This window comes from Oncorhynchus clarkii, chromosome 4 (assembly GCF_045791955.1).
Source record: "Oncorhynchus clarkii lewisi isolate Uvic-CL-2024 chromosome 4, UVic_Ocla_1.0, whole genome shotgun sequence".
NCBI classification, from domain to species: Eukaryota; Metazoa; Chordata; class Actinopteri; order Salmoniformes; family Salmonidae; genus Oncorhynchus; species Oncorhynchus clarkii.
The window spans coordinates 56,421,583-56,448,873 of NC_092150.1; the positions used below are offsets into that span (position 1 = coordinate 56,421,583).

At 41.0% G+C, this 27,291-nt stretch overlaps 2 protein-coding genes across 2 annotated transcripts in view; one reads left to right on the forward strand and one right to left on the reverse strand.

Moving 5' to 3' along the window:
- The window catches only part of LOC139406970 (ezrin-like), a 56,673-nt gene extending 54,743 nt beyond the window's left edge, over window positions 1-1,930 (forward strand). Inside the window, exon 15 of the mRNA XM_071150188.1 lies at window positions 1-1,930. Coding sequence (XP_071006289.1) covers window positions 1-165 — 165 coding nt within the window. The 3' untranslated portion in view covers window positions 166-1,930.
- LOC139406971 (synaptotagmin-like protein 3) lies at window positions 1,405-27,222 on the reverse strand. Its single transcript, XM_071150189.1, has 16 exons — window positions 27,108-27,222; window positions 19,742-20,314; window positions 19,214-19,429; window positions 18,834-18,901; window positions 8,347-8,398; window positions 7,535-7,601; window positions 7,373-7,451; window positions 6,904-7,025; window positions 6,421-6,543; window positions 5,947-6,119; window positions 5,270-5,372; window positions 4,971-5,138; window positions 4,713-4,821; window positions 4,482-4,587; window positions 3,922-4,127; window positions 1,405-2,486 (listed from the first exon to the last, which is right to left on the reverse strand). The coding sequence occupies exons 2-16, from the start codon at window positions 19,837-19,839 to the stop codon at window positions 2,395-2,397; spliced, it is 1,782 nt and encodes a 593-aa protein (XP_071006290.1). The 5' UTR covers window positions 19,840-20,314; window positions 27,108-27,222; the 3' UTR covers window positions 1,405-2,394.
- Window positions 27,223-27,291: the final 69 nt, after the last annotated feature.

A 27,291-nucleotide genomic window follows, 5' to 3' on the forward strand; every position in this document is an offset into this window, starting at 1 on the left:
GCCCTGAGCTCGGAGCTGGCCCAGGCGCGTGACGACACTAAGCATACCCAGAACGACCTGCTCCACACAGAGAATGTGCGCGCCGGCCGGGACAAGTACAAGACCCTGCGGCAGATCCGATCAGGCAACACCAAGCAGAGAATCGACGAGTTTGAGGCCTTATAAGAGGGCCCTTTTCCCTAGGCCACGAGGGCCTCACAGCCACATACCCTTTCTGAATAGTGTCTGAACTAATCCCTCCACTGCTACACGCACGCACACACACACACAGACACAAAGACAGACACACATGCACGTGAGTGCACAAACATTTGACATTTTAGTCATTTAGCAGACGTCCTTATCCAGAGCGACTTACATTAGTGAATTCATCACACCTACAAGAGCTGTATAAAGAGTGAGTGACACACATCTGCATCGCCACTTTTACTACAGTAGTTACTCCTTAGCTCCCTAACTTCTTTAATAAACTGTCAGGCAGGGGGGGCTTTTCAAAGTCTTGTAAGAGAACTTACTAGTGCCAAATCTTCTTTCCTTTTAGCATAACAAATCTTCTTTTGTGTTTTGATTGTATGTAATTTGATGCGATCAAATCAATCACCATTGTTTTTAACCAAAGGTGTGATGATGAGTAGTGGGACTAAACCCTCGCTTTTGATGTTTCTTAAATGCTGTGGAATGTTGAAAAAGAGCGATATGGGGGAGAAAATAGGGGAAAATACAGTATAATGAAACTTTTCCTCTTACTCTCAGAAAAGTGTACTATGTTCTGTTTTTCCATCATATTTTGAACACTTCATTTATGTTTAATATTGTTATACAGTAGCTTGAAAATCATGAATAGTTTAATATTTATACGGTATATGGATCATTTAATCTTGGTTTGTATATTTTTGCTATTCTAATGATCATGAGAACATTTTCTATGTATCAAAGGTTCTATATCGACCAACATAATTGTTTCATAAGGTTTTCTTTTAGATCATTAAATTAAAGAGATTTATTTGTATATTCTAACTTTTTTTTCTTAAATGGCTGCATTGGACCTTTTTTTAAATCTCTATCAAATTTTTTCTGGGTATCAATTGACTGTTTTAAATTAATATGGTCAAAAATAGCTTCAAAGATCAATTTCTCAAGCAACAATTTTGCTAGGACTGTCTGGGAGTGGTCTGAGTGGAGACCGAAAACCAGCTTTTGGTTTGGAACTCTTTCTTATTGGTCTATTAACTAATTTACTGCATGGTGATGTCACCATGGAAAGGCCAAAGCTCCATCCCATCAAAATAGGCTGAAATTTCAGATGGTCTTTTCAAACTGCTTTCACACTAAAAGGGTATTATCATTTTCGCAGTATTATTCCAACCTCTGTGGAAATATATATTTAAAACACAGGGAAATCACTTGACTGCACTGGGCCTTTAATTAAATATTCTGTTGCATGTCATCAAATCAGGATAAGGAGATCCTATAGGACCTTTAGATTTTTGCCATGCAGTTCACGGTAGCTAGCAGAATTTCCGAGGCATAGATGCATATTCTCCAGGAGCACTGTGCTTATACAAAAATATTTACATGTATCCTTTTTCCCTTTGTTCCCAATCACGTCACTCTTAAGTGAGGATGACATGTTTTTAGTCAGTATGTTATGACATCACCCAAAACTGGTTGAAACAATGTCATTCCAACCAGAAACTAGTTGAAATTAAGTTATGACATTTTAACCAGTTCAGCACATGCTGGTGGTTGTAACCCCACTAGAGGCTTCAGTCCCATCTCGCCATTGACTCTCCTTTCTCTGGATGTGTACTAGACTAGTTTTTACTGACCATGTAACCGATGACGATGCACAGTGCTGCCGCAGTCCTTTATTTAAACTGGATTTTATAACGAGGTGTTCAACATATTGGCAATAAAGATTATGATTACAGCTTCGTACTGTGATTTCACTTTCTGATTTTTGTCCTGTCTTGAGGCAAATGTTCCTTTTTATTATAACAGAAACTCATAAATAGAAAGGACCAGAAGGAATAGATGAAAAACACTTGTATACAGTCACCGCACAATGACTCACTAAAGAAATGAGGTGAGCATGCTTAAAGCACATTCCACTCAAAATACAATCTAACATGATTTCCCACACCTCAGTTGTTGCCGATGTCCCAAGGAAAGTATAAAAAACAATGTTGGGTTGTATTTTGAACATAGAAATATAAAAACAATAGGTTTCATTTTGAGTGGAACATCCCTTTAATACATAAGTCATCAAATGGTAGGTAAATATCTAACTGGAGGGACTTTCACAGAGTGCAGGCCTGATAGCTCCATTTGCACTAAAGGTAGCGTTCATGTACTGAGACTGTTCATATGGGGCGACGGGCTTTTCTGTTGACATCATGTTCTCCTGCTGTTGACATTGGCTTGCATGGGTAAACTGAAGTCATGCCACATGTTGGGCATCTGCAGCACCAGTTGCCATGACGACCCTGGGAGACACAAGGTTAACAGAGAGTGCAAGGTCAGTGACATCAGTCCTTCCTAGCTTCTCACAAACAGGGAGAATCTCAATTGCATACTCCTCGCGTCCTCTCTCCTCACCTTCTCAAAACCCATTGGGGAAGGTCAGAGGGGAGAGACCTCTAGCTTCCTCATCCACTGGGCTTTTAGAAAGAGGCAAGAGGTACAGTGCATTCGAAAGGTATTCAGACCCCTTGACTTTTTCCACATTTTGTTACGTTACAGCCTTATTCTAAAATGGATTTTAAAAAATGTCATCAATCTACACAAGCAAACACCGTTTTTATACATTTTTGTAAATTCATAGAAATGAACAGTATTCAGACCCTTTGCTATGAGACTCGAAATGGAGCTCTGGTGCATCCTGGTTCCATTGTTTGTGGACTCCAATTAGCGTGCTGTGGGGATGTTTTTCAGCGGCAGGGACTGGGAGACTAGTCAGGATGGAGGGAAAGATGAACGGAGCAATGTACAGAGAGATCCTTGATGAAAACCTGTTCCAGAGTGCTCAGGACCTGAAACTGGGGTGAAGGTTCACCTTCCAACAGGACAACAACTCTAAGCACACAACCAAGACAAAGCAAGGAGTGGCTTTGGGACAAGTCTCTGAATGTCCTTGAGTGGCCCAGCCGGAGCCTGGACTTGAACCCGATCGAACATCTCTGGAGAGACTTGAAAATAGCTGTGCAGCGATGCTCCTCATCCAACCTGACAGAGCTTGAGATTATCTGCATAGAAGAATGGGAGAAACTCCCGAAAAACAGGTGTGCCAAACTTGTACTGTCATACCCAAGAAGACTCGAGGCTTTAATCACTGCCAAAGGTGCTTCAGCAAAGTACTGTGTAAAGGGTCTGAATTCCTCTGTAAATGTTATATTTCTGTTTTTTATTTATGATAAATGTGCAGAAATGTCAAAAAAACTGTTTTTGCTTTGTCATTATGGGGTATTGTGTTTAGATTGTTTTTTCCCCGTGTCAATCTAGTCCATTTTAGAATAAGGCTGTAACGTAACAAAATGTGGATAAAAGTCAAGGGGTCTGAACTTTTTCAGAATGCACTGTATGCAATTGAGATTCTCCCATAGTTTTCTACATAGACTCCCCAAAGAGAGCGGGGGATGGATATACAGAAGAGAGTTCCCTCGATACCTAAAGAAATAGGTGAAATCTGTTTCCTCAAATGGCTTTTCTTAAAGTTCTATTAGTGTGATTCATTCAATTCTCATTGATGTTCGACTCAGACTGTCTGACATTTCGGAGAACTGGAGTTGGTAACTTCTATTCTATTTCATCCCCTTGTATAGGCCTGGTCAAACTTTTCCAGTTAGGCCCTTTCATTTTCATGCAAACTGATTCAAATCTACTGTATAACTGTAAAGGTCATTGACAGACAGGTCATCTTACCAGCTTCCATTCTAACCCAGCCCAGGAGACGGTCTGAGAAGGTGAAGGGGATATGGTTCCAGAGGTCCAGCTCCAGAGTGCAGATCTGAAGGTCGTAATGTGTGACCCTGCTGAAGAGCAGCTGGTGAGACCACTCTGGACTGGGCTTCTTCTTCAGGACAGGGGTCCTCAGGACCAGCTCCCTGGACCCGGGGAGAGTCAAGCACCTAAAACACACACAATATATAGATTTAACATTTTGTTCTATCCTCAAAATCCTATTTCCTCTAACTCTAATTCCTAACCCTAAACCTAACCACTAAACCCTTACGCTAACCTTAATTCTAAACCTAATTGTAAACTTAAAATAGCTTGTTTCCTCATTGGGACGTGGGAAATGTCCCCACGACTGAGACATTTCCTTGTTTAACTCTATACACACACACACACACACACACACACACACACACACACACACCTAACTGTATAGTAGATGAACACACATAAGTAGAAACAAAAATACACCAGTACACACAACAATATCGCACCCCAGCAAACCCACACACTAGTCATATATTTACCCTTTAACATAGGTGTTCTGACAGGTGTTTGCTTTAGTGGGTAGGTTTTTGACACCAGTGACGAGAACAGTCAGTTGGCCAACGTCATGTGGTCCAATGTGAACCTCTGTGTGGAGAAAGAAAGAAAACCAGCTAATTTCAATATAAGGGATCATCTGACCCCTACTGCTGTAAAAACACAATGTACAGCACCAAGTGTGTGAGGCAATGAATTGTAGAGAGCCAGCCTACCATCTGTGTGGCAAACCCAGGACGGCTGGGACATGGAGCTGAACTTCACTCTGACCAGGAGTTCTCCTGCTGTATCCTGCTCTACTCTACTCCTTTCTGGGCTCTCGGGCTATAGAGAGAGCGCGAGCACGTGAGAGAGAGAGAGAAGAGACATACCCCCCTAACCAACACAGCGAACTGTGTTTAAATACATTTATTCATAGAGATATCAAAGGGTATTTTGTGAACATTGCTTAATGATCAGCCGTTATATCCTACCTTGGGACACAGGGGGTACCAGCTGGAGCCCTGGGTGTTGCTCTCCTCAAACATCCACCCCTCCAGAGGGACGAGAACCTCTCCCAGAAACACCTTCTTCAGAGTCCCATAGTGCCACACAGACACCTGCAGAGTACTCCTGGACAACAGGGGGCGCTCCATCTGGCACTGTGTAACAGGGAATACAACACATTGGTGGGTGAAATACAGGGGATTCCTTAACAGTGCAGACTATTTCACTATTTTGACTATATTTTGTAGTGTTTCCTAATGAATATGACAGAGATTTTTCTCCTTACCTGTAAAACTTCATTATAAATGGGATCCGTCGTGTTCCTCTTGACAGTCGTCTTCAGTTTGGTGCTCTGAGACTTCTCCGGCAGTAGATAAACCTTTACATACCTGCCCATGAGGGTGACATACAGTACAAGATAAGGAGATATAATATGCTAATGGTTCACAATACACCAGAGAGTAATAATCTGGTGTCATAGGCATAGAATTACTAGAATGGGCCTCCCCATTCAAGTCAACGTTCCCATGATGGGTAGTCCATCTATTTCTATCACAGGAGGTTGGTGGCACCTTAATTGGGGAGGACAGGCTCATGGTAATGGCTGGAGCAAAATCAGGGCAATGGTATCAAATACATCAAACACACGATGCCATTCCATTCGCTCCGTTCCATCCATTATTATGAGCCGTCCTCCCCTCACCAGCCTCCTGTCATTTCTATGATCTAGTGCAGGGTTTCCCAAACTCGGTCCTGGGGCCCCCCCTGGGTGCACGTTTTGGTTTTTGCCCTATTACTACACAGCTGATTCAAATAACCAACTCAACAGCAAACTTTGATTATCTGAATCAGCTGTGTAGTGCTAGGTCAAAAACCTAAACGTGCACCCAGGGGTGGGGGGTGGTGTTGCCCAGGACTGAGTTTGGGAAACCCTGAACTAGTGTATTGAGTAATACTGCTTACGGATTACACTTCTTCCTTTTGAGATCTCCATAGGCCAAGTTTCTGCAGCCGCAGATTGTGATCTCCAGGCAGGAAGTGAGGTCGTTGAAGGCGATGGCGAGCTCTAGCTCTCCCATCACACTGCTGATCTCCGAGAGATCACAGTCTGTACCAGTGCTACTAGCACTACTGCCCTGTAATACAGATCAAATGTCACATTACAGCTTTAAAAGAACGCTATGACAGCAGATAGACTATGCAGGTCTATTCTGTAATTAAGCATGCAGATGTTTTGGATGTATTCATCTCTCGCTTCTTTGCCAGATTTGCAAGATATGAAAAAGACTTGGTAACCACATAACAAACAGTAACAACAATCTGTATCTGATCAAATGTCAAAGGAGTTGTGAAGCTACAGGATGTTTTGCATAAGCTGCTATGTCGCAAGGTTTCATCTTAATTTCTCTCTCTTCATCATCAGGCCACTCAACTGACCCTCTTTCCCCCTAAGTACTCTGAGCCGAGGGAAATGTCCTCCTCAGCCCCCGATGAGGAACCGCTTTGGTCGTCATTTCGGCTCCTCCTGAACAGGTTGGGAAGACTTGGGCCTTTGGTTAGCTGTGAGGAGAGAAGTTGTGTCTGTTATAAATTGCACACTTTTTATTCATATTGTGGTGAATTCGGGGGTAGCGTCACCAGGACTTGAACCTGGGAATCAGTCCAACATCGGAGGCAGTACACCAAGATGCTTGAACCTCTTGATAAGGTCACAAGGTGTTGCTACAGTTGCTGTTTTCCTAAAGTCTCTCCTGTCTGAAATAATTGTCAGTGTCATAATATGATAAATATCTCACTCACATGTAGGGGGGGGGGGGGGGGGGGGTCTCTTTGCTTTATCTCTTTTATGTGGACTCTGACATCAGAGTGTAATACTTTTACACACAGTTGAGGGGTTGATTTTTATTTGGTTTCTCTTACATTGGTGGATTTGTTGATGTTCGTGTCAGAGAGGCTTTTCTGGCCAGCACTCTGTCCCTGTCTATTGTACACTGTAAGCAGATCCTGTTCCACTCGCACATCCTCCTGTGATCTGGAGAACCCTGGAACCCGAAAGGTATGATCAATAACACACACAGACCGTCTCCATACATAATGTAGCACTTCTGACGTGCTGCTTGTGAACAAGCCACACTATAAATATCATACCTTATCTGGTTGCCTAGGTGCAGTTTCCTTAGCACCATGACTATGCATAAGGATAGCTTATCAACATTAAGATACGTTTTGTGATAACTTTCAGAGGAAATGTGTCGCTGTTTTGACATCCTTTATTGGATCCTTTCTTTCTCCCCAAGATGTACTTCAAATTAGCCAACACATATTCAAATATATATGAAACGCCTTGTTCTGCCAGAGACCTTCGTCGATACTGAAACGGATCACTTACTTCTCATGTGGCTGGTGAGGGAAACCATCAGATCCTCCATAGACTTGGTGAAGGGTTTTTTCAAGGAGTTATTCAGTCCCTAGATATCATCAAATCACTAAATTATTGATAACACATTTGACAGACCAAATCAGAATTGTGGTTTATGAAACAAAACCTTACCCCTGATCTGCTAACGGATAGACCGTCGTAATAGGGTGGAGGGGTTGGCGGCACGACTGCTATATGACTAGGAAATGAAATGCACACAGAGAATGCAATTTACATGACACTGTATTCATTGTTTTCACCTGCCCCTATCCATACAATGCACTGTTTTCCCACCAATTTCTAATGAAATGACATGTTTTTATTATTGGTCATGTTCACTGAGTTCACAAAACATTAAGAACACCTGCTCTTTCCAAGACATAGTAAGTCCAGGTGAATCCAGATGAAAGTTATGATGCCTTATTGATGTCACTTGTTAAATCCACTCCAATTAGTGTAGATGAAGGTTAAACAAGTTAAAGAAGGATTTTTTAAGTCTTTAAGACAATTGAGATGTGTCTGTGTGCCATTCAGAGGGTGAATAGGCAAAACAAAATATTTAAGTGCCTTTGAACGGGGCACGGTAGTAGGCGCCAGGCGCACCGATTTGTGTCAGGAACTGCAATGCTGCTGGGTTTTTCACGCTCAACCGTCTCCCTGTGTGTATCAAGAATGGTCCACAGGACATCCAGCCAACTTGACACAATTGTGGCAAGCATTGGAGACAACATGGGCCAGCATCCCTGTGGAACGCTTTCGACACCTTGTAGAGTCCATGCCCAAGGCAAAAAGGGAAGGTTCTCCTAATGTTTGGTATCCTCTGTGTACATATCTGCATCTAACTGTGTCTATATCTTCAGTCTTCCAGACTGTACGGTCACATAATACAGCAGCATAGAATACGTTTGTGTAAATGAATAAATTAAGACCGCTCATCAACTTACCTCAACCTCTGGTAGGACTTCAGTAGTTTCTCCCCAATAGTCTCATGCATATCTGTAAAGTATTAGAATATTGCTATAGCTTCCAACAGTAGTCCACACAGGGCTGTTTCTATCATTTTCTGCAATTCTACATATTTTGCCGTGGGACAGAGAGAACATTTAGCAGTTTTAAAACTAATTTCATGCAATTCTACTCATTTTGCTGCAGGGCCCTAAACGACACTTACAGTGTCTTCAGAAAGTATTCATACCCCTTGAATTTTTCCACATTTTGTTGTGTTACAAAGTGGGATTAAAATGGATTTGTCTTTTTTTAGTCAATGGTCTTAACAATTTATTTTTTATTTTTTATAAAACACCACTATGTCTAAGTATTCAACCTCCTAAGTCAGTACGTGTTAGAATCACCGTTGGCAGCTATTACAGCTGTGTGTCTGTCTGGATTGTGCTACATTTGCCCAATATACTTTACAACATTCTTAAAGCTCTGTCAAATTGGTTGTTGATCATTGCTAGACAGTCATTTTGAGGTCTTCTCATAGATTTTCAAGTAGATTTAAGTCAAAACTGTAACCTTTAGACTTTTACTCAAGTATAATTTTACTGGGTGACTTTTACTTTTACTTGAGTCATTTTCTATTAAGGTATCTTTACTTTTACTCAAGTATGACAGTTGAGTACTTTTTCCACCACTGCATGTCAGTACATACTGTACACACAAGTAGGTAACATGGGGGAGAGGCGTTGTGTCATGATGTGTTTCTTTAATCATTTTATAAACCATGTTTGTTCTTCACTTGCACTCATGACTCTATACGTTTCCTTGAATTTGTTCTGGACCTGGGGACTGTGAAAAGACCCCTAGTGGCATGTCTGGTGGGGTAAGTGTGTGTGGCAGTGCTGTTTGTAAGTTGACTATGCGAACAATTTGGATTTTCCAACACATTAATGTTTCTTATAAAAACAAGAAGTGATGCAGTCAGTCTTTCCTCAACTCTCAGCCAAGAAAGACTGGCATGCATAGTATTAATATTAGCTCTCTGATGATTACAATGAAGAGCAATACATCCCACTCTGTTCTGGGCCAGCTACAGCTAAACTAGGTCTTTCCCTGCAGCACTCGACCACACGACTTGACAATATTCAAGATAAGACAAAACTAGAGCCTGCAGGACTTGGTTTTTGGAGTGTGGTGTCAAAAAAGCAGAGAATCTCTTTGTTACGAACAGACCTCTCCCCATCTTTACAACCATTGAATCTATACATTTTGACCATGACAGTTTACAATCTAAGGTAACGCCAAGTAATTTAGTCTACTCAACTTGTTCAACAGCCAGACCATTCATTAGCAGATTCAGCTGAGGTCTAGAACTCAGGGAATGGTTTGTACCTAATACAATCCTCTTAGATTTAGAGATGTTCAGGACCAGTTTATTACTGGCCACCCATTCCAAAAGGGATTCATTGACTTCATTAGCTGTGGTTGCCGATGCGTATATGGTTGAATCATCAGCATACATGGACACACATGCTTTGTTTAATGCCAGTTGTAGGTAATTGGTAAAAATAGAAAAGAGTAGAGGCCCTAGAGAACTGCCCTGTGGTACACCACACTTTACATGTTTGACATTAGAGAAGCTTGCATTAAAGAAACCACTCTGAGTTCTATGAGATAGATAGCTCTGAATCCACAATATGGCAGAGACTGTTAAACCTTAACCTGTTGTTGAGAAAACACATGTGTTATGGTCAATAATATCAAAGGCTGCATGGAAATCTAACAGCACGGCTCCAATAAGGTTCTTATCAATTTATTTAAACCAATCATCAGTCATTTGTGTCATTGCAGTGCATGTTGAGTGCCCTTCTCTTTAAACTTCTTATGGCTGGGGGCAGTATTGAGTAGCTTGGAGGAATAAGGTGCCCAGAGTAAACTGCCTGCTACTCAGTCCCAGTTGCTAATATATGCATGTTATTATTAGATTTGGATAGAAAAAACTCTGAAGTTTCTAAAACTGTTTGAATGATGTCTGTGAGTATAACAGAACTCATATGTCAGGCAAAAACCTGAGAAAAAAATCCAACAAGGAAGTGGGAAATCTGAGGTTTGTAGTTTTTCAACTCTTTGCCAATCGAATATACAGTGTCTATGAGGTCAAATTGCACTTCCTAAGGCTTCCACTAGATGTCAACAGTCTTTAGAACCTTGTTTGATGCTTCTACTGTGAAGGAGGGGGGAATGGGAGATGAATGAGTAAGTGGTCTGGAAGAGTGGCATGAGCTGATCACACACGTTCACGTGAGAGTTAGCTTGCGTTCCATTGCATTTCCGAAGACAAAGGAATTCTCCAGTTGAAACATTATTGAAGATGTATGTTAAAAACTTCCTAAAGATTGATTCTATACTTCATTTGACATGTTTCTACGGACTGTAACGGAGATTTTTGACTTTTTGTCTGCTTGCGTGTCATGAATTTGGATTACTGGGCTAAATGCAAACAAAAAGGAGATTTTTGGACAGAAATTATGGATGTTATCGAACAAATCAAACATTTATTGTAGAACTGGGATTTCTGGGAGTGCATTCTGATGAAGATCATCAAAGGTAAGTGAATATTTATAATGTTATTTCTGACTTCTGTTGACTCCACAACATGGCGGATATCTGTATGGCTTGATATGTTGTCTGAGCACTGTAATCTGATTATTGCATGGTGTGCAATTGAAATCTGACACAGCGGTTGCAATAAGGAGAAGTGTATCTATAATTCCATGCCTAATAGTTATATCTTTTATCAATGTTTATTATGAGTATTTCAGTAAATTGATGTGGCTCTCTGCAAAATCCGTGGATGTTTTGGAACTACTAAACATAACGCGCCAATGTAAACTCAGATTTTTGCATATAAATATGAACTTTATTGAACAAAACATACATGTATTGTGTAACATGAAGTCCTATGAGTGTCATCTGATGAAGATCATCAAAGGTTAGTGATTAATTTGATCTCTATTTCTGCTTTTTGTGACTCCTCTCTTTGGCTGGAAAATGGCTGTGTGTGTTTTTGTGACATAACCGTTTGTGGTGCTTTCGCCGTAAAGCTTATTTTAAATAGGACACTGCGGAGGGATTAACCTCTAGTGACTCCCCATCCCTGGTCCGGGAGCGTAATCATCGACTGACAAGAATTAGCATAACGCAACGGACATAAATATTCCTAGAAAATATTCCTATTCATAAAAATCACAAGTGAAATATACTGAGACACGGCTTAGCCTTTTGTTAATCATCCTGTCATCTCAGATGTTCAAAACAGGCTTTACAGCCAAAGCTAGACAAGCATTTGTGTAAATGTATCGATAGCCTAGCATAGCATTTTGTCCAGCTAGCAGCAGGTAACTTGGTCACGGAAATCAGAAAAGCAATCAAATTAAATCGTTTACCTTTGATGAGCTTCAGATGTTTTCACTCACGAGACTCCCAGTTTATAGCCAATGTTAATTTTTTCCAGAAATATTATTTTTGTTGGCAAAATAGCTCCGTTTGTTCTTCACGTTTGGCTGAGAAATCGACCGGAAATTACGGTCACGAAAAAGCCGAAAAATATTCCAAATTAGCTCCATAATATCGACAGAAACATGGCAAACATTGTTTATAATCAATCTTCAAGGTGATTTAAAATATCTATTCGATAATATATCCACCGGGTGCAATTGGGTTTTCAGTAGGACCGATTGGAATAATGGCTACCTCTGTATTTTACGCGAGAATCACTCTGAGAGCCATCAGGTGACCACTTGCGCAATGTAGCCGCTTACGGGTAGGGTATTCTTCAACATAAATGCGTAAAACTACGTCACAATGCTTTAGACACCTTGGGGCATACGTAGAAAATGTAATCTGGTTGATAGCCCATTCACTGCTTAATAGGGATGCATTGGAACGCAGAGCTTTCAAAAGATGAGTCACTTCCAGTTTGCTAAGAGCTGGCAGCAAGCTGATAGGTCTGCTGTTAGAACCAGTAAAGGTAGCTTAACTACTCCTGGGTAGTGGAATGACTTTGGCTTCCCTCCAGGCCTGAGGACAATTTTTTTTTACCTCTAGGCTCAGATTAAAGATTTGACAGATAGCTGACTCTGTAGACACTCCTACCATCCTCAGTAGCTTTCCATCTATCTTGTCAATGCCAGGAGGTTTCTCATTATTGATCAATAAAAAAAATTCCACCTCTCCACACTAACTACAAAAATCAAACTTACAATGCTTTTCTTTCATTATTTGTTTTTTATGCATGAGTATGATTTGTTGTTGGCATTTCCTGCCTAAGTTTACCCCAAATAATTGGCAACATGAAATGGTTTTGTGATGAATATGCCATCTGATTTCATCTTTCTGAACCTAATTTCATTGAAAATACTCCAAGTTTTTCCCATCATTCTTTATATAATTGATCTCAGCTTCCCAATACAGTTTCTTATTTTAAGTTAACTTCTTGGCGCACCGATCCCTTTAGCGGGATAATTTTCGTCAACATCCGCTGAATTGCAGAGCGCCAAATTTAAATTAAATTACAAAAAATATTTAATTTTCATGAAATCACAAGTGCAATATAGCAAAACACAGCTTAGCTTGTTGTTAATCCACCTGGCGTGTCCGATTTCAAAAAAGCTTTACAGCGAAAGCATACCAAGCATTAGGACAGCTCTCTCAGCAGACAAAACATTACAAACAGCTAGCAGCAAAGTAGATTGGTCACAAAAGTCAGAAAAGCAATAAAATGAATCTCTTATCTTTGATGATCTTCGGATGTTTACACTCACGAGACTCCCAGTTACACAATAAATGTTCATTTTGTTCGATAAAGATTATTTTTATATCCAAAAACCTCCATTTGGTTGGCGCGTTTTGTTGAGTAATCCACAGGCTCATGCAGGTCACGACGGGCAGACAAAAATTCCAAATAGTATCCGTAAAGTTCGTAGAAACGTGTCAAACGTTTTTTATAATCAATCCTCAGGTTGTTTTTACAATAAATAATCGATAATATTTCAACCGGACGGTAGCTTTTTCAATGGGAGAGAGAGAGAAAAGGTCTGCTCCAAGCTGCTAGCGCATGCAAAAATCTAAGGACACCCAGCTATCCACTGACGCAATGTAATCATTCTCGCTCATTTTTCAGAAGAAAAGCCTGAAACTATGTCTAAAGACTGTTCCCACCATGTGGAAGCCATAGGGAAAGGAATCTGGTTGATATCCTTTTAAATGGAGGGAAGGCATGCAATTGAACAGAAAGGTTTCAGAAAAACAGCACTTCCTGGTTGGATTTTACTCAGGTTTTCGCCTGCAATATCAGTTCTGTAATACTCACAGACAATATTTTGACAGTTTTGGAAACTTTAGAGTGTTTTCTATCCTAACCTAATAATATGCATATTGTAGCTTCTGGGCCTGAGAAATAGGCAGTTTTATTTGGGTACGTTTTTCATCCAAAATACTGCCCCCTCGTCTCAAGAGGTTTAGGTCACAAAATGTCTCAATTTGCAGTAAGTCAACCAGTTAGATGTGCAGCTAGACTTAGCCACTCCTTTTGCCCCATCTCTTTCAACCATACAGTCTTTCAATTCCTCATCAATCCATGGAGCCTTAACAGTTCTGACAGTCAGTTTCTTAATAGGTGCATGTTTATCAATAATTATACGAAGTAATTTCATCATCCACAGAAGAGTCACAACAAAATATTTCGTATGATCTCTTATACACTATTTTAGGCCTAGCTTTTGGAACTTTGACTTTCCTGGATATAGCCACCATATTGTGATCACTTCATCCAATGGGTACGGATACAGCTTTAGAACAAAGTTCTACAGTATTAGTAAAAATGTGATCAATACATGTGGATGATCTTGTTCCTGTAGTGTTAGTAAATACCCTGGTAGGTTGATTAATAATTTTTACCAGATTACAGGCACTAGTTGCGGTGAGAAGTTTCCTCAAGTGGACAGCTTGATGAAAACCAGTCTATATTCAGGTCCCTGAGAAAGTAGACTTCTCTGTTTACATCACATACACTATCAAGCATTTCACACATTCACTTGGTGGCCTATATAGCAACACCCCAAAAGAAAAGGCTTTAGATGTGCCAGGTGAACCTGCAAACACAACACTTCAATAGCACTTGACATGAGATCTTCTCTAAGTATTACAGGGATATGGCTCTGAATATATATATATAGCAACACTTCTCTCATAAGCATTCCTGTGTCTTCTAAAGATGTTATATCCTGGTACTGCTACTGCTGTAACATCAAATGAATTATCTAAGTGAGAAATGGCTAATATATTAATGTTGTCTGATGTTAACAAGTTATTGATTTCATGAATCTCCACCTAAATCTTCCTGTGGTCCATCTTCAGTTTCTGCAAGATCATTTCCCTCACTTTGTCCTCAGACTATGTCCAGGTCTCATGTGGAGATTCTGCAATTCCGTCCTCAACACCGTTGTTCCAACTTGATTGTCCCTCGACATAATCTGATTTCTCCGTCCTTGTTATCATGGATTCACATACAGAACTGATATCCTCTCTCAATGACTTACAGACTGTTGTAATCTTGCTATTCTGTTTAAACTCATCGAGCTGACCGTGGGAGAACTGCAAACTGGGCCTCTTTGGTCATGTCATCCATTATTTTATTAGTTTACTAGTTGACACCAGTATTTGGACACAACACTTCAAGCTATTTTCTTGTTGTTGTAACAACTGCTTGTGTTTAAAAGGTCCTTCACATGTGATAGACAGACACCATTGTCTTCAACGGTACTCCCACGGGTTTTGGTCATTGTCATGGTAGCAACGTAGGTTACGCTATTAATCCTTGCAGTTCCAGACCGCGTCGCGGTATGCGTTCAGGCCCTCAAGAAAACCCAGCAAACTTGATAAGCAGCTAGCAACGCTTTGTATTCAGGACAAAAAGTGTATTGCTTTGCCACATTTACATTTTTTTATTACTTTAGTGCCTTCTTGAAAACAGGATGCATGCTTTGGAATATGTTTTATTCTGTACAGGCTTCCTTCTTTTCACTCTGTCAATTAGGTTAGTAACGTGGAGTAACTACAGTGTTGTTGATCCATCCTCAATTTCCTCCCATCACAGTCATTCAACTCTGTAACTGTTTTAAAGTCACCATGCCTCATGCTGAAATCCCTGAGCGGTTTCCTTTGTAGTGACTGGGTGTATTGAGACACCATCCAAAGAGTAATTCAAAACTTCTTCATGCTCAAAGGGATATTCTATGTCTGTTTTTCAATTTGTACCCATCTACTAATAGGTGCCCTTCTTTGCATTGGAAAACTCCCTGTCCTTTGTGGTTGAAACTGTGTTTGAAAATCACTGCTCGACTAAGGGACCTAACAAATAATTGTATGTGTGGGGTACAGAGATGAGGTAGCCATTAAAAAAAATTGTGTAATACACTATTGTTGCACACAGAGTGAGTCCATGCAACTTATTATGTGACTTTTAAGCACATTTTTCATAAATTTGTACAAATTCAGAAAAACATATTTTGTCGTAGCTGAATCAGAATTAGTTACGTAACATTGATAAATAAGATGTTTTATTTACAGTGCCTTGCGAAAGTATTCGGCCCCCTTGAACTTTGCGACCTTTTGCCACTTTTCAGGCTTCAAACATAAAGATATAAAACTGTATTTTTTTGTGAAGAATCAACAACAAGTGGGACACAATCATGAAGTGGAACGACATTTATTGGATATTTCAAACCTTTTTAACAAATCAAACACTGAAAAATTGGGCGTGCAAAATTATTCAGCCCCCTTAAGTTAATACTTTGTAGCGCCACCTTTTGCTGCGATTACAGCTGTAAGTCGCTTGAGGTATGTCTCTATCAGTTTTGCACATCGAGAGACTGAAATTTTTTCCCATTCCTCCTTGCAAAACAGCTCGAGCTCAGTGAGGTTGGATGGAGAGCATTTGTGAACAGCAGTTTTCAGTTCTTTCCACAGATTCTGGATTGGATTCAGGTCTGGACTTTGACTTGGCCATTCTAACACCTGGATATGTTTATTTTTGAACCATTCCATTGTAGATTTTGCTTTATGTTTTGGATCATTGTCTTGTTGGAAGACAAATCTCCGTCCCAGTCTCAGGTCTTTTGCAGACTCCATTGGGTTTTCTTCCAGAATGGTCCTGTATTTGGCTCCATCCATCTTCTAATCAATTTTAACCATCTTCCCTGTCCCTGCTGAAGAAAAGCAGGCCCAAACCATGATGCTGCCACCACCATGTTTGACAGTGGGGATGGTGTGTTCAGCTGTGTTGCTTTTACGCCAAACATAACGTTTTGCATTGTTGCCAAAAAGTTCAATTTTGGTTTCATCTGACCAGAGCACCTTCTTCCACATGTTTGGTGTGTCTCCCAGGTGGCTTGTGGCAAACTTTAAACGGCACTTTTTATGGATATCTTTAAGAAATGGCTTTCTTCTTGCCACTCTTCCATAAAGGCCAGATTTGTGCAATATACGACTGATTGTTGTCCTATGGACAGAGTCTCCCACCTCAGCTGTAGATCTCTGCAGTTCATCCAGAGTGATCATGGGCCTCTTGGCTGCATCTCTGATCAGTCTTCTCCTTGTATGAGCTGAAAGTTTAGAGGGACGGCCAGGTCTTGGTAGATTTGCAGTGGTCTGATACTCCTTCCATTTCAATATTATCGCTTGCACAGTGCTCCTTGGGATGTTTAAAGCTTGGGAAATCTTTTTGTATCCAAATCCGGCTTTAAACTTCTTCACAACAGTATCTCGGACCTGCCTGGTGTGTTCCTTGTTCTTCATGATGCTCTCTGCGCTTTTAACGGACCTCTGAGACTATCACAGTGCAGGTGCATTTATACGGAGACTTGATTACACACAGGTGGATTGTATTTATCATCATTAGTCATTTAGGTCAACATTGGATCATTCAGAGATCCTCACTGAACTTCTGGAGAGAGTTTGCTGCACTGAAAGTAAAGGGGCTGAATAATTTTGCACGCCCAATTTTTCAGTTTTTGATTTGTTAAAAAAGTTTTAAATATCCAATAAATGTCGTTCCACTTCATGATTGTGTCCCACTTGTTGTTGATTCTTCACAAAAAATACAGTTTTATATCTTTATGTTTGAAGCCTGAAATGTGGCAAAAGGTCGCAAAGTTCAAGGGGGCCGAATACTTTCGCAAGGCACTGTACTTTCATAATATGCTTATGTGAGATACTTGTCATTAGGATGTCTTTTTTTGTATTATACTGTCGGCAGTTGCATTTTCCTTTCTTCTCTAGGGAAAAGTCACTTGGGGCCCAGAGAGGGGAGAGGTCAGGCTTGTCTTTTACATGTCTGGTAATATGCAGAATATCAGAAAGGGAGAAGTCAGAATTGAACATTGTCTTTATATGTGAATGTATCTGTTAAACCATGTGATGGGGAGATGTCGTGGAAAATTGCAAGATTATGTTATAGTGCTTGTAAGATCATTTTATAATCTTTGTATTGCATTAGAATGGTTGTTTTATTTGACAGAATATTGTGTGTGTTCCACTGAGGATGGGCCTCTATGAGATAGCACTGACAGAGGAGATTTACCATGTCTTTGGGTAATAAAGCCTAAAGAGCATTCCAGATAGCGAGGAAATGTCTTGGTACTATGAAGTACCAGGAATGAGATTAGAATCTCGTTTTAGAGACCAAACTGAACGATCATTTATAGCTAATGCTATCTGGCTATGGGATACTGCTTTTTTACGTAAAAGGCCCTTTGTGAAGAGTTCCTGAGATCTGTGGTTTGTCATGTAAGTTGAGAGGGGTGGATCTTTGCTATAAAAGATCTCAGTTGCCATTATGTTGACACTCTCAGAATTCATTTATAGACACTGAATTGATCTGAGAGTCACAGGGCTATGGTGAAGCTCATATAATTAAAGATGAAGTTTAAATAACTCTGACTTGTGTGTGGTTTGTAAACTCTCCTCATTTAGTAATACAGGAAATTACCACAACAAATTCCTCTTTGACTTTATGGGGTAGGCCAGTGACAAAAAATAAATGCAATTTAATACATTTTAATTTCAGGCTGTAACACAACACAATGTGGAAAAAGTCTAAGGGTGTGAATACTTTCTGAAGGCACTGTATGTTGCATATGTCTAGAAACAGCACTGAGTACACACACAATTTAATATTGCTGTTGTGGACTTTCTCCCACTCTCCCAGGCAATGTCGTAGCAGAGAATCAACAATGCATTATTTAGTCAAAGTCAGCTGATGTAGAAGATCACTAAGCAAACAACTGAAAATACATATTCCTGTATGAGGTATTATTTAACAAGTATTGTATAGCTGTATTTTTTTAATATATAAGGCATATTATTTATGAGTGAATTATGCATATTAATTAGGAGTGAATGGGGCACGTGAGGAGCATAGGAAACAAACCTGCATCAGGTGGAAATTTCTTGGCCCTCTCTTCTACAAACCACTCCCCAGACCTGAACTTCACCTCTCTGAGAAGTGGATTTTAGATGAATTAATCTTTGTTTAGACTACAAAGGAAATACTGTACCTGTTGTCAGTTAATTCTCTTAATAAGTTAAAACGCCTTAATCATTGATAAGGATTAGAGGATTACAACAATAAAAATGTTAGTCAATATCACAGTCAACCACGGTTATAGTGTTGACATTCTATGTTATGGCACTGGCATGACAGTGTATGTTATTGCACTAACATAAAGGTATATGTTATAGTAACAACATAAAAGTCTATGTTACGGCGCTGACAGGACATCTATGTTATGGCATTGAAATGCGTCCTACCTGTAGGCGTGGCAGACGGTGCACTTCCAGTCCAGCATGGACACGCCCACGCGGCACTTGTTGCAGATGCGGTGACTGCAGCCTCGGCACACAGCGCCCGAGTTCCAGAACTTGCCCAGTGGCCTCTGACAACGGGCGCACGTCCTCTCGCTGTATTGCCGGGCAAAACTCTTTGCACCTTTCCTCCGGATGTCCTGTAGTTCCATCTTCAGCCTCCTGTAAAAGCAGATGGTGGCAGGTGGAGTTACAGTAGCGACGGCAGTGCTTTAACAACTGTACTTACAGTCCTCTTTACATCCGTATTTTCTGTACATTGTTGAAGTAGCTGCTTTGCTGCATTCATTCAGATTGACTGCCTCATAATTTCTAATAAACCATAAAACAACAACAATGAATCCTATTTTGAGGGGCATCATTGTTATTGTCACAGTCTCCACAGATCCTGAAAACCCCTCAAAGGGGAGTTGTTGTACAGTGTTCATGCAGTAAATGTGAAACACTTGGCTTAATGTGAATAATATTGTTTACCTGATCCTGTCCTCCTCCGTGCTGCGCAGAAGTCTGTCCCTCTGAAGAACCTCTAGAACCTTCTCTCGTTCCAGAGCCTTGAGCAGACTCAGATCCATCTTGAAAAATGGGTCTCTTTCTCTCTCTCACTTCCACTCTGTACTCTTCTTATTTTTCTTCTTCTCTCGTCCACACTCTACCTCTCCAATCTCTCCTTCTCTCTCCTCCCTTTGTTCCACCTTCTGTTTCTTTCTATTAGGTACCGGATGCTTCTACAAGCTGGACAAAGTCTTTACTTGTTACTAGACTCAGGGCAGAATGAAGGTCATGTTCATTTCGCTGCACAGTCAAAGACATCCCATCTTCCGTCACGATATTCACAGAAGCTTTCTCCGCTTCGCATCACAGACCTCAATATGGATTGGTCCTCAATGTTTCTGCTCCGGTGACCCGCCCCACCTCTTACGTGCTGCTCTCTAGCCCCTTCATAGTGTTGCACCTATCTAAAGAGTGACAGACAGGGAGTGTAAACTTTGAGCTATAGTTGCAGGGATCCTCTTCTCAAAGTCCGATGACTGATGTACACTTTGCTCACTAGGACAAGAAAAGAGCAACCAGTCAGTCAGTCATTGTAGTCCTCCCAATAACGGCCCACTCACTAAGGCAGAACAATGAAATACCAACAAATACAATGTCATATGATATACTTTAGAATTAGATGCTGTGCATAGAAAGTGCTACAGTATCAGATTCATTTGATAACCAATTTAACGTTTCTCGCCCTTCCTCCCGACTCTTGTACATTCATTTCCTCCTACGACGTCAAAGTCACAGTGCTTTGCTCAGAATAGTAAATCACATTTGGTCCGGCCACAGGGCCCAGAACGCTCCTCTCACAGCAAGCTGCCTACCGCTGTTACAGTACTGTAGCAATGCTTCATTGAAGGCAGCCCAAAGCAGGACCACACACACACACACACACACACACGTCAACCAAATGCCAACCGCTGCATTATTAATGACCGAAGCATCTATTTTATTTTCTCAGAGCGAGTATATTTTTGTTTGGAAGTGGGGATGTGAAGTATGGAGAGAAAGGGGGAAAGAGCTTATCAGTGACTGGATGCCACCCTGTGTTGGTAGATAAATGTCTGTCTCTGCCATTTTCCAGGGCAGCAGAGGGCCACTGTAAACAATCAGTGTCAAATGTGATTAGGGCCCAAAGGGGAAGCAGCAGTGTCTTTATGTCCCAAATGGCACCCTATTCCCTACATTGTTCACTTGTTCACAGAGCCGCATGGGCCCTATTCAAAATAAGTGCACTGTATAGGGAATATGGTTCCATTTGGGAAGCTTTATCCTTACGTCTCAGAGAGGGAGTGAACAGGAGACTCTGACTTTATATGCTTTTAAAGGCAGGCTGCACTTTGTCCATCAGTGGTCAAATAGGCCTTTAAAGGCTGTAGCAGAGAGCGTGTAACAAACCAGTAGCAGCTTTGTTTTCTTCTATCAAATCATGTTTAATGATTGAGCATTATTTAAATGTTTCAAGGCAATTTATTTAAATGTTTTACCTTTATTTAACTAGGCAAGTCAGTTAAGAACAAATTCTTATGTTCAATGACGGTCTAGAAACAGTGGGTTAACTGCCTGTTCAGGGGCAGAACGACAGATTTGTACCTTGTCAGCTCGGGGATTTGAACTTGCAACCTTCCGGTTACTAGTCCAACACTCTAACACTCTAACCACTAGGCTACCCTGCCGCCCCAGTCAAAACAAAAAGTAATGGTATAATAACATAGTTATACTCCAGTTGTTCCTATGCAAACATATCTCCCACATTGTTTCTTTGGGGTGCAGGGTGTTCAAGTTGGGTTTGTAAAGTTCTTATGAGGCATTTTCAAATGCTGTCTTTTCCAAGAGGTTCCCAAACTAGGGCTCATCTGTTAGGAAAATGGGGTCACAGGAAAATGTAAAAAACACTAATAAATACATGTAAAAAATATATATTCAGAACGTATTCAGACCCCTTGACTTTTTCCACATTTTGTTATGTTACAGTCTTATTCTAAAATGGATTAAACCATTTTTTCCCCTCATCAATCTACAAACAATACCCCACAATGTCAAAGGAAAAACAGGTTTAAAAAAAAAACAGCGATTACAACCTTGAGTCTCATGGGTATGACGGTGCAAGCTTGGCACACCTGATTTGGGGAGTTTCTCCCATTCTTCTCTGCAGATCCTCTCAAGCTCTGTCAGGTTAGACGGGGAGCATCGCTGCACAGCTTTTTTCAAGTCTCTCCAGAGATGTTCGATCTGGTTCAAGTGGCTGGGCCACTCAAGAACATTCAGAAACTTGTCCCGAAGCCACTCCAGTGCTGTCTTGGCTGTTTGCTGAGGTTCATAGTCCTGTTGGAACAATGACCCTTCGCCCAGTCTGAGGCCCTGAGCACTGTTGAGCAGGTTTTCATCAAGGATCATGATGTACTTTGCTCCGTTCATCTTTCCCTCGATCCTGACTAGTCTCCCAGTCCATGCCGCTGAAAAACCTCCCAACAGCATGACGCTGCCACCACCATGCTTCAACTGTAGGGATGGTATTGGCCAGGTGATGAGCCGTGCCGGGTTTCCTCCAGACGTGACACATAGCATTCAGGCCAAAGAGTTCAATCTCGGTTTCATCAGACCTTGTTTCTAATCATCTAAAAGACCTTTAGGTGCCTTTTGACAAACTCCAAGAGGGCAGTCATGTGCCTTTTACTAAGGAGTAGCTTCCGCCTGGCCACTCTACCATAAAGGAACTGATTGGTGGAGTGCTGCAGAGATGGTTGTCCTTCTGGAAGGTTCTCCCATCTCCACAGAGGTACTCTGGAGCTCTGTCAGAGTGACCATTGGGTTCTTGGTCACCTCCCTGACCAAGGCCCTTCTCCCCTGATTGCTCAGTTTGACCGGGTGACCAGCTCTAGATGATTCCATTTAAGAAAGGATTCCATTTAAGAATGATGGGGGCCACTGTGCTCTTGGGGACCTTCAATGCTGTAGAAATGTGTTGGTACCCTTCCCCAGATCTGTGCGGCCAATTCTTCCGACCGCATGGCTTGGTTTTTGCTCTGACATGCACTGGTGTGTGCCTTTCCAAATCATTTCCAATCAATTGAATATGCCACAGGTGGACTCCAATCAAGTTGTAGCAACATCTAAAGGATGATTAATGGAACAGGATACACCAGAGCTCAATTTCGAGTCTCATAGCAGAAGTTCTGAATAGTTATGTAAATAAGGTATTTCTGTTTTTTAATACATTTGCAAACATTTCAAAACACCTGTTTTCACTTTGTCATTATGGGTATTGTGTGTAGATTGATGAGGGAAAAAAATGTCATATAATCCATTTTAGAATAAGGCTGTAAAGTAACAAAATGTGGAAAAAGTCAAGGGGTCTGAAATGCACTTTCTGAATGCACTATATATAACTATATATTACTACATACACCTTAGCCAAATACATTCAAACTCAGTTTTTCACAATTCCTGACATTTAATCCTACGAAAAATTCCCTGTCTTAGGTCAGTTAGGATCACCACTTTATTTAAAAAATGTGAAATGCCAAAGATTGATGAAATAAATAAAATCTCATTCCCAGTGGGTCAGAAGTTTACATACACTCAATTAGTATTTGGTAGCATTGCTTTTAAATTGTTTAACTCGGGTCAAACGTTTTGGGTAGCCTTCCACAAGCTTCCTACAATAAGTTGGGGGAATTTTGGCCCATTCCTCATGACAGAGCTGGTTTAACTGAATCAGGTTTGTTGGCCTCCTTGCTCGCACACGCTTTTCCAGTTTTGCCCACACATTTTCTATGGGATTGAGGTCAGAGCTTTGTGATGGCCACTCCAATACCTTGACTTTGTTGTCCTTAAGCCATTTTGCCCCAAATTTGTAGAATAATAGTGAAGAAATCAAAACTTTGAAATAACACATGGAATCGTGTAGGTACCAAAAGAGTGTTAAACAAATTTGAGATTTGTTTTATTCTTCAAAGTAGCCACCATTTGCCTTGACAGTTTTGCACACTCTTGGCATTCTCTTAATAATATCATCTTTGTATCTCAGAATCATTGTAATGTGGTTAACCTTAAAAGTCTAAATGACAATGGTTCAAATCTAAAAGATACAATTCAACCAGAGAGTGCCTTTAGATCATGGGAAAAGGCTGTACTTGACAGTCGCTCTTGAATCATTCCCACGGTGAATGGCTATGCCTGCTACGCTATGAAACCACACACTCTTGCAGAGACTTTGATATCACCGCTGCAATTGATATGGTTAAAACCAGGGGCGCAACTTTCACTGGGGACATGGGGGACATGGCCCCCCCACACATTCTGAAATTGCATTTTTGTCCGCCCCAATTTTATCATTGGAATGTGATACAAAACGAGGCAATGGTGTAGTTTAGGACCATGCGGATGTCTCCGAGCGGTCGGGTAGGCTGTGTGAAGTGTTTATCCGAGTGGACAAAAAAATAATGATGTTCCCCCCCACTTCTTAAACCAAAGTTGTACCCCTGGTGAAATGTAGAGGTACAGAAACTCACATCAGTACCTTTGTCAGATAACACTGTTAAACTTAGGAGGAAACTGACTGAACGACTCAAAAACTCTCCAGCTTATGCTCTCCAAATGGATCTACGCCTGTTAACAAAACTATGTGGAGATATGAGATCAGAGCATGACAATGTTTTATTTCACACCAAGGCTTGGTGGTTATTGAGGGGGAGTGTTGGAACAATTTTTTGCATTGATAGAGGAACGGTTGTCATTCACAATGGATGTAAAAAAATAAATAAATAAAGACTTGGTTGACTTTCTGTGTAATGAAAAGAAAATAACAGAAAACAGCATCAGTATGTGTCCCGCAAGAGTGATGACTGCTCACCTCTAATGCTTGGAAGAGCACTTTGGGAACTACTTCCCAATTTGTTTGACTGTGATCCTAGTTCAGTTGACATGCTGGTAAGTGAAATCGAACAGTTGATCAAGCTGTCATGTGACCAAATGCTGCAGACAATTAATTCTCATTACGAAGGAGTTTTGGTTCCTGACTCAAAGGGAATACCCTGCCGTCTCTCTCTGATCATTAATGCAGAGTTCAAGACACCTGGGAACTCGGAACTGGGAACTGGGAAATCTCAAACTTCCGACTTTAGTGCGTTCAAGACAACTAGGAACTCGGAAAGAAACAAGCTCTGACTGGGAAGATTGTTTTGAAAGGTCATCCAACTCAGAATTCCAATTCGGGAACTCTGGCCTGTTTCTAGAGCTCTGCCTTTCCGACCTAAAGATCATTAAAGCCATGATTTGACCTCATATTTCTCAGAATTCCCAATTGTCTTGAAAGCAACATCAAACTCATGGTAGGCTACACTTCGCCAGCTCATATCTGTGTGAAGCTGGATTCTGTGCTCTTGTCTACATTAAAACTAAATATTGATCCAAGGCCGGATGTGACTGCAGAGATGAGGTGTGCGCTGTCGACCACGTCCCCTAACTTTGTGAAGTTCTGACTTGACATGCATCAAGCACACCCACCATCTCATTGGTGGTGGTGAGGTAAGAGACATTATGTCAGACTCATTTGCAATTGACTGTCATAGCCCCACAATAAACGTATGTGATGCTGAGTTGAAAAGACGATCAGAAGTACTGTTAGAATGTTTTCAATTGACTGTTATAGCCCCACAATAAACGTATGTGATGCTGAGTAGAGAAGACGATCAGAAGTACTGTTAGACTGTTTTCAATTGACTGTCATAGACACAAGTAAAAAAGTAAACTGTCTGTTAATTACATATTTTTTCACATGGTCGGGTTTCGCAAGAATTTTCTGATTTCAAAATGGGGTCGAGGGCAAAGAACTTGGGAGCCCCTGCTTTAGTCTGACTTCAATGCCATTGGCAGTGCTAAATTTGAATGGCAAATGCCAGTCAGTTTCTGACTTACATTTCAACTGTCATGGTGAAATGCACTCATTTCATGAACACAAGCACAAGTTAGACCACCATGATTCAGCTTAAGTGTGGTTAAACGGGGATGATGACTTCCCAGAAGTGACAGTGACCCGCTCGCATACCACCACAGAAGTGACAGTAAGGGGACACCTGACTCTGTGTGTGTGTGTGTGTGTGTGTGTGTGTGTGTGTGTGTATCTGTCTGTCTGTCTGCTGTGAGAACTGCACTAAACTCACATGGGGCCCTCTGACACATTTCCCTAGCAGATAGATGTTTCCTGGAAGCCCTGAGTTAGCTTGCTACTAACCAATACAGGCACCACTCAACTCTGCCAAAGAGATGTACATAGCAACAGAGGACTCCACCCTTTCTGCATATTCACAGATCATCACAGATACCAAATAAAGATCCTCGGAATAGGTTGCATTTCTCACCCAGGGTTGAGGGAAATTCCTTTTCAATTCACTAATTTCCCACTGGGGAAATGGAATTGACCCCAACACTGTTCCTCACACAAGAGGAGCTCCAAGCGCAGTATAGTCTGTCTCTGTCTGACCCTTAGTTAACCATTGCCTCATCACCATTGAAAGCTCTTTGATCTCAAAGTCTGTACCTATTGTCTGGTCACACAGTCCAAACACAGAGCTTTGTGACTGTGCTGTGACTGTTTGACCTGTCTGGTACTGCTCGTGTTTGGTCAGCTGAGGCAGTTCTGGTCAGCTTTCCGATGCAGCGTCCTTTGTGAGCTTCGCAGATAACCCCCATATTTCCAAATACATTTACAATGATAACATTCACTCAACACTCATACAGAACTATGGCCATTGATCTCTGCGTACGCTAGACAATGGAAACGTCTGATACCTAATAGTAACCTACCATTCAATAAAATAGTCATTCCTTTCCCCCATTGAAATGATTGATCGCTAGCATGCTTAAAGTGTTTAGTAGGACAATGGAGATATTTAATGGTGTGACTTTGACAACACAAAGTGATATCAAATGTAACAAGCACAATAGAAATCTATGCATTGCTTTGCACCAGATTGAGAATAAAATAAAATGTCAAACACAATGCTCACAGCCAGTAAGACAAATCCTTGCCCTTTAGATGCTGTAGGTCATGTACCTCTTTAGCGAACTACTAAACTAAACTGTAACGAAATACACAGGAATGACAGTCAATCAATAGGCCTAAACTGTGGATGCCACTGGAAGGATTGACTCCTAATCATCACACAGCAAAGTTTAAGCAGACTACCGAGCTGAGGAGTTCACCTCAAAGGAATACGCTAGTTTCTTTATTTTATCCATAAAATTAGAATCTAACAATAATAATAATCTAACAATGAACATCACTGGTGGCACTTACTGAAGAACAGTTACCAGCTGCATGAACCGTGTCCTCCTAAAACAGCATCTCCCCCAGAAGGTTAAAGTCAGATGAAGACAGGGTCTTACCTCAGTGCAGCGTTGTGCTTATGAGTGGTCACCCTGAGAGAGACAGATTCTTATGAAGAGCCAATCAAGGCAACAGTGGAAAAAAAACGTCACTT

Bases quoted from the DNA above. Each gene is read 5' to 3' on its own strand.
- LOC139406971 (XM_071150189.1), bottom strand. From the start codon at position 19,839: ATGGATCTGAGTCTGCTCAAGGCTCTGGAACGAGAGAAGGTTCTAGAG. The intron at 8,399-18,833 runs GTTTGTTTCCTA...AATACTTTACAG, and splicing joins GAAATTTCCACCTGATGCAG to ATATGCATGAGACTATTGGG. The intron at 7,026-7,372 runs GTAAGTGATCCG...TTCGGGTTCCAG, and splicing joins CCTCACCAGCCACATGAGAA to GGTTCTCCAGATCACAGGAG.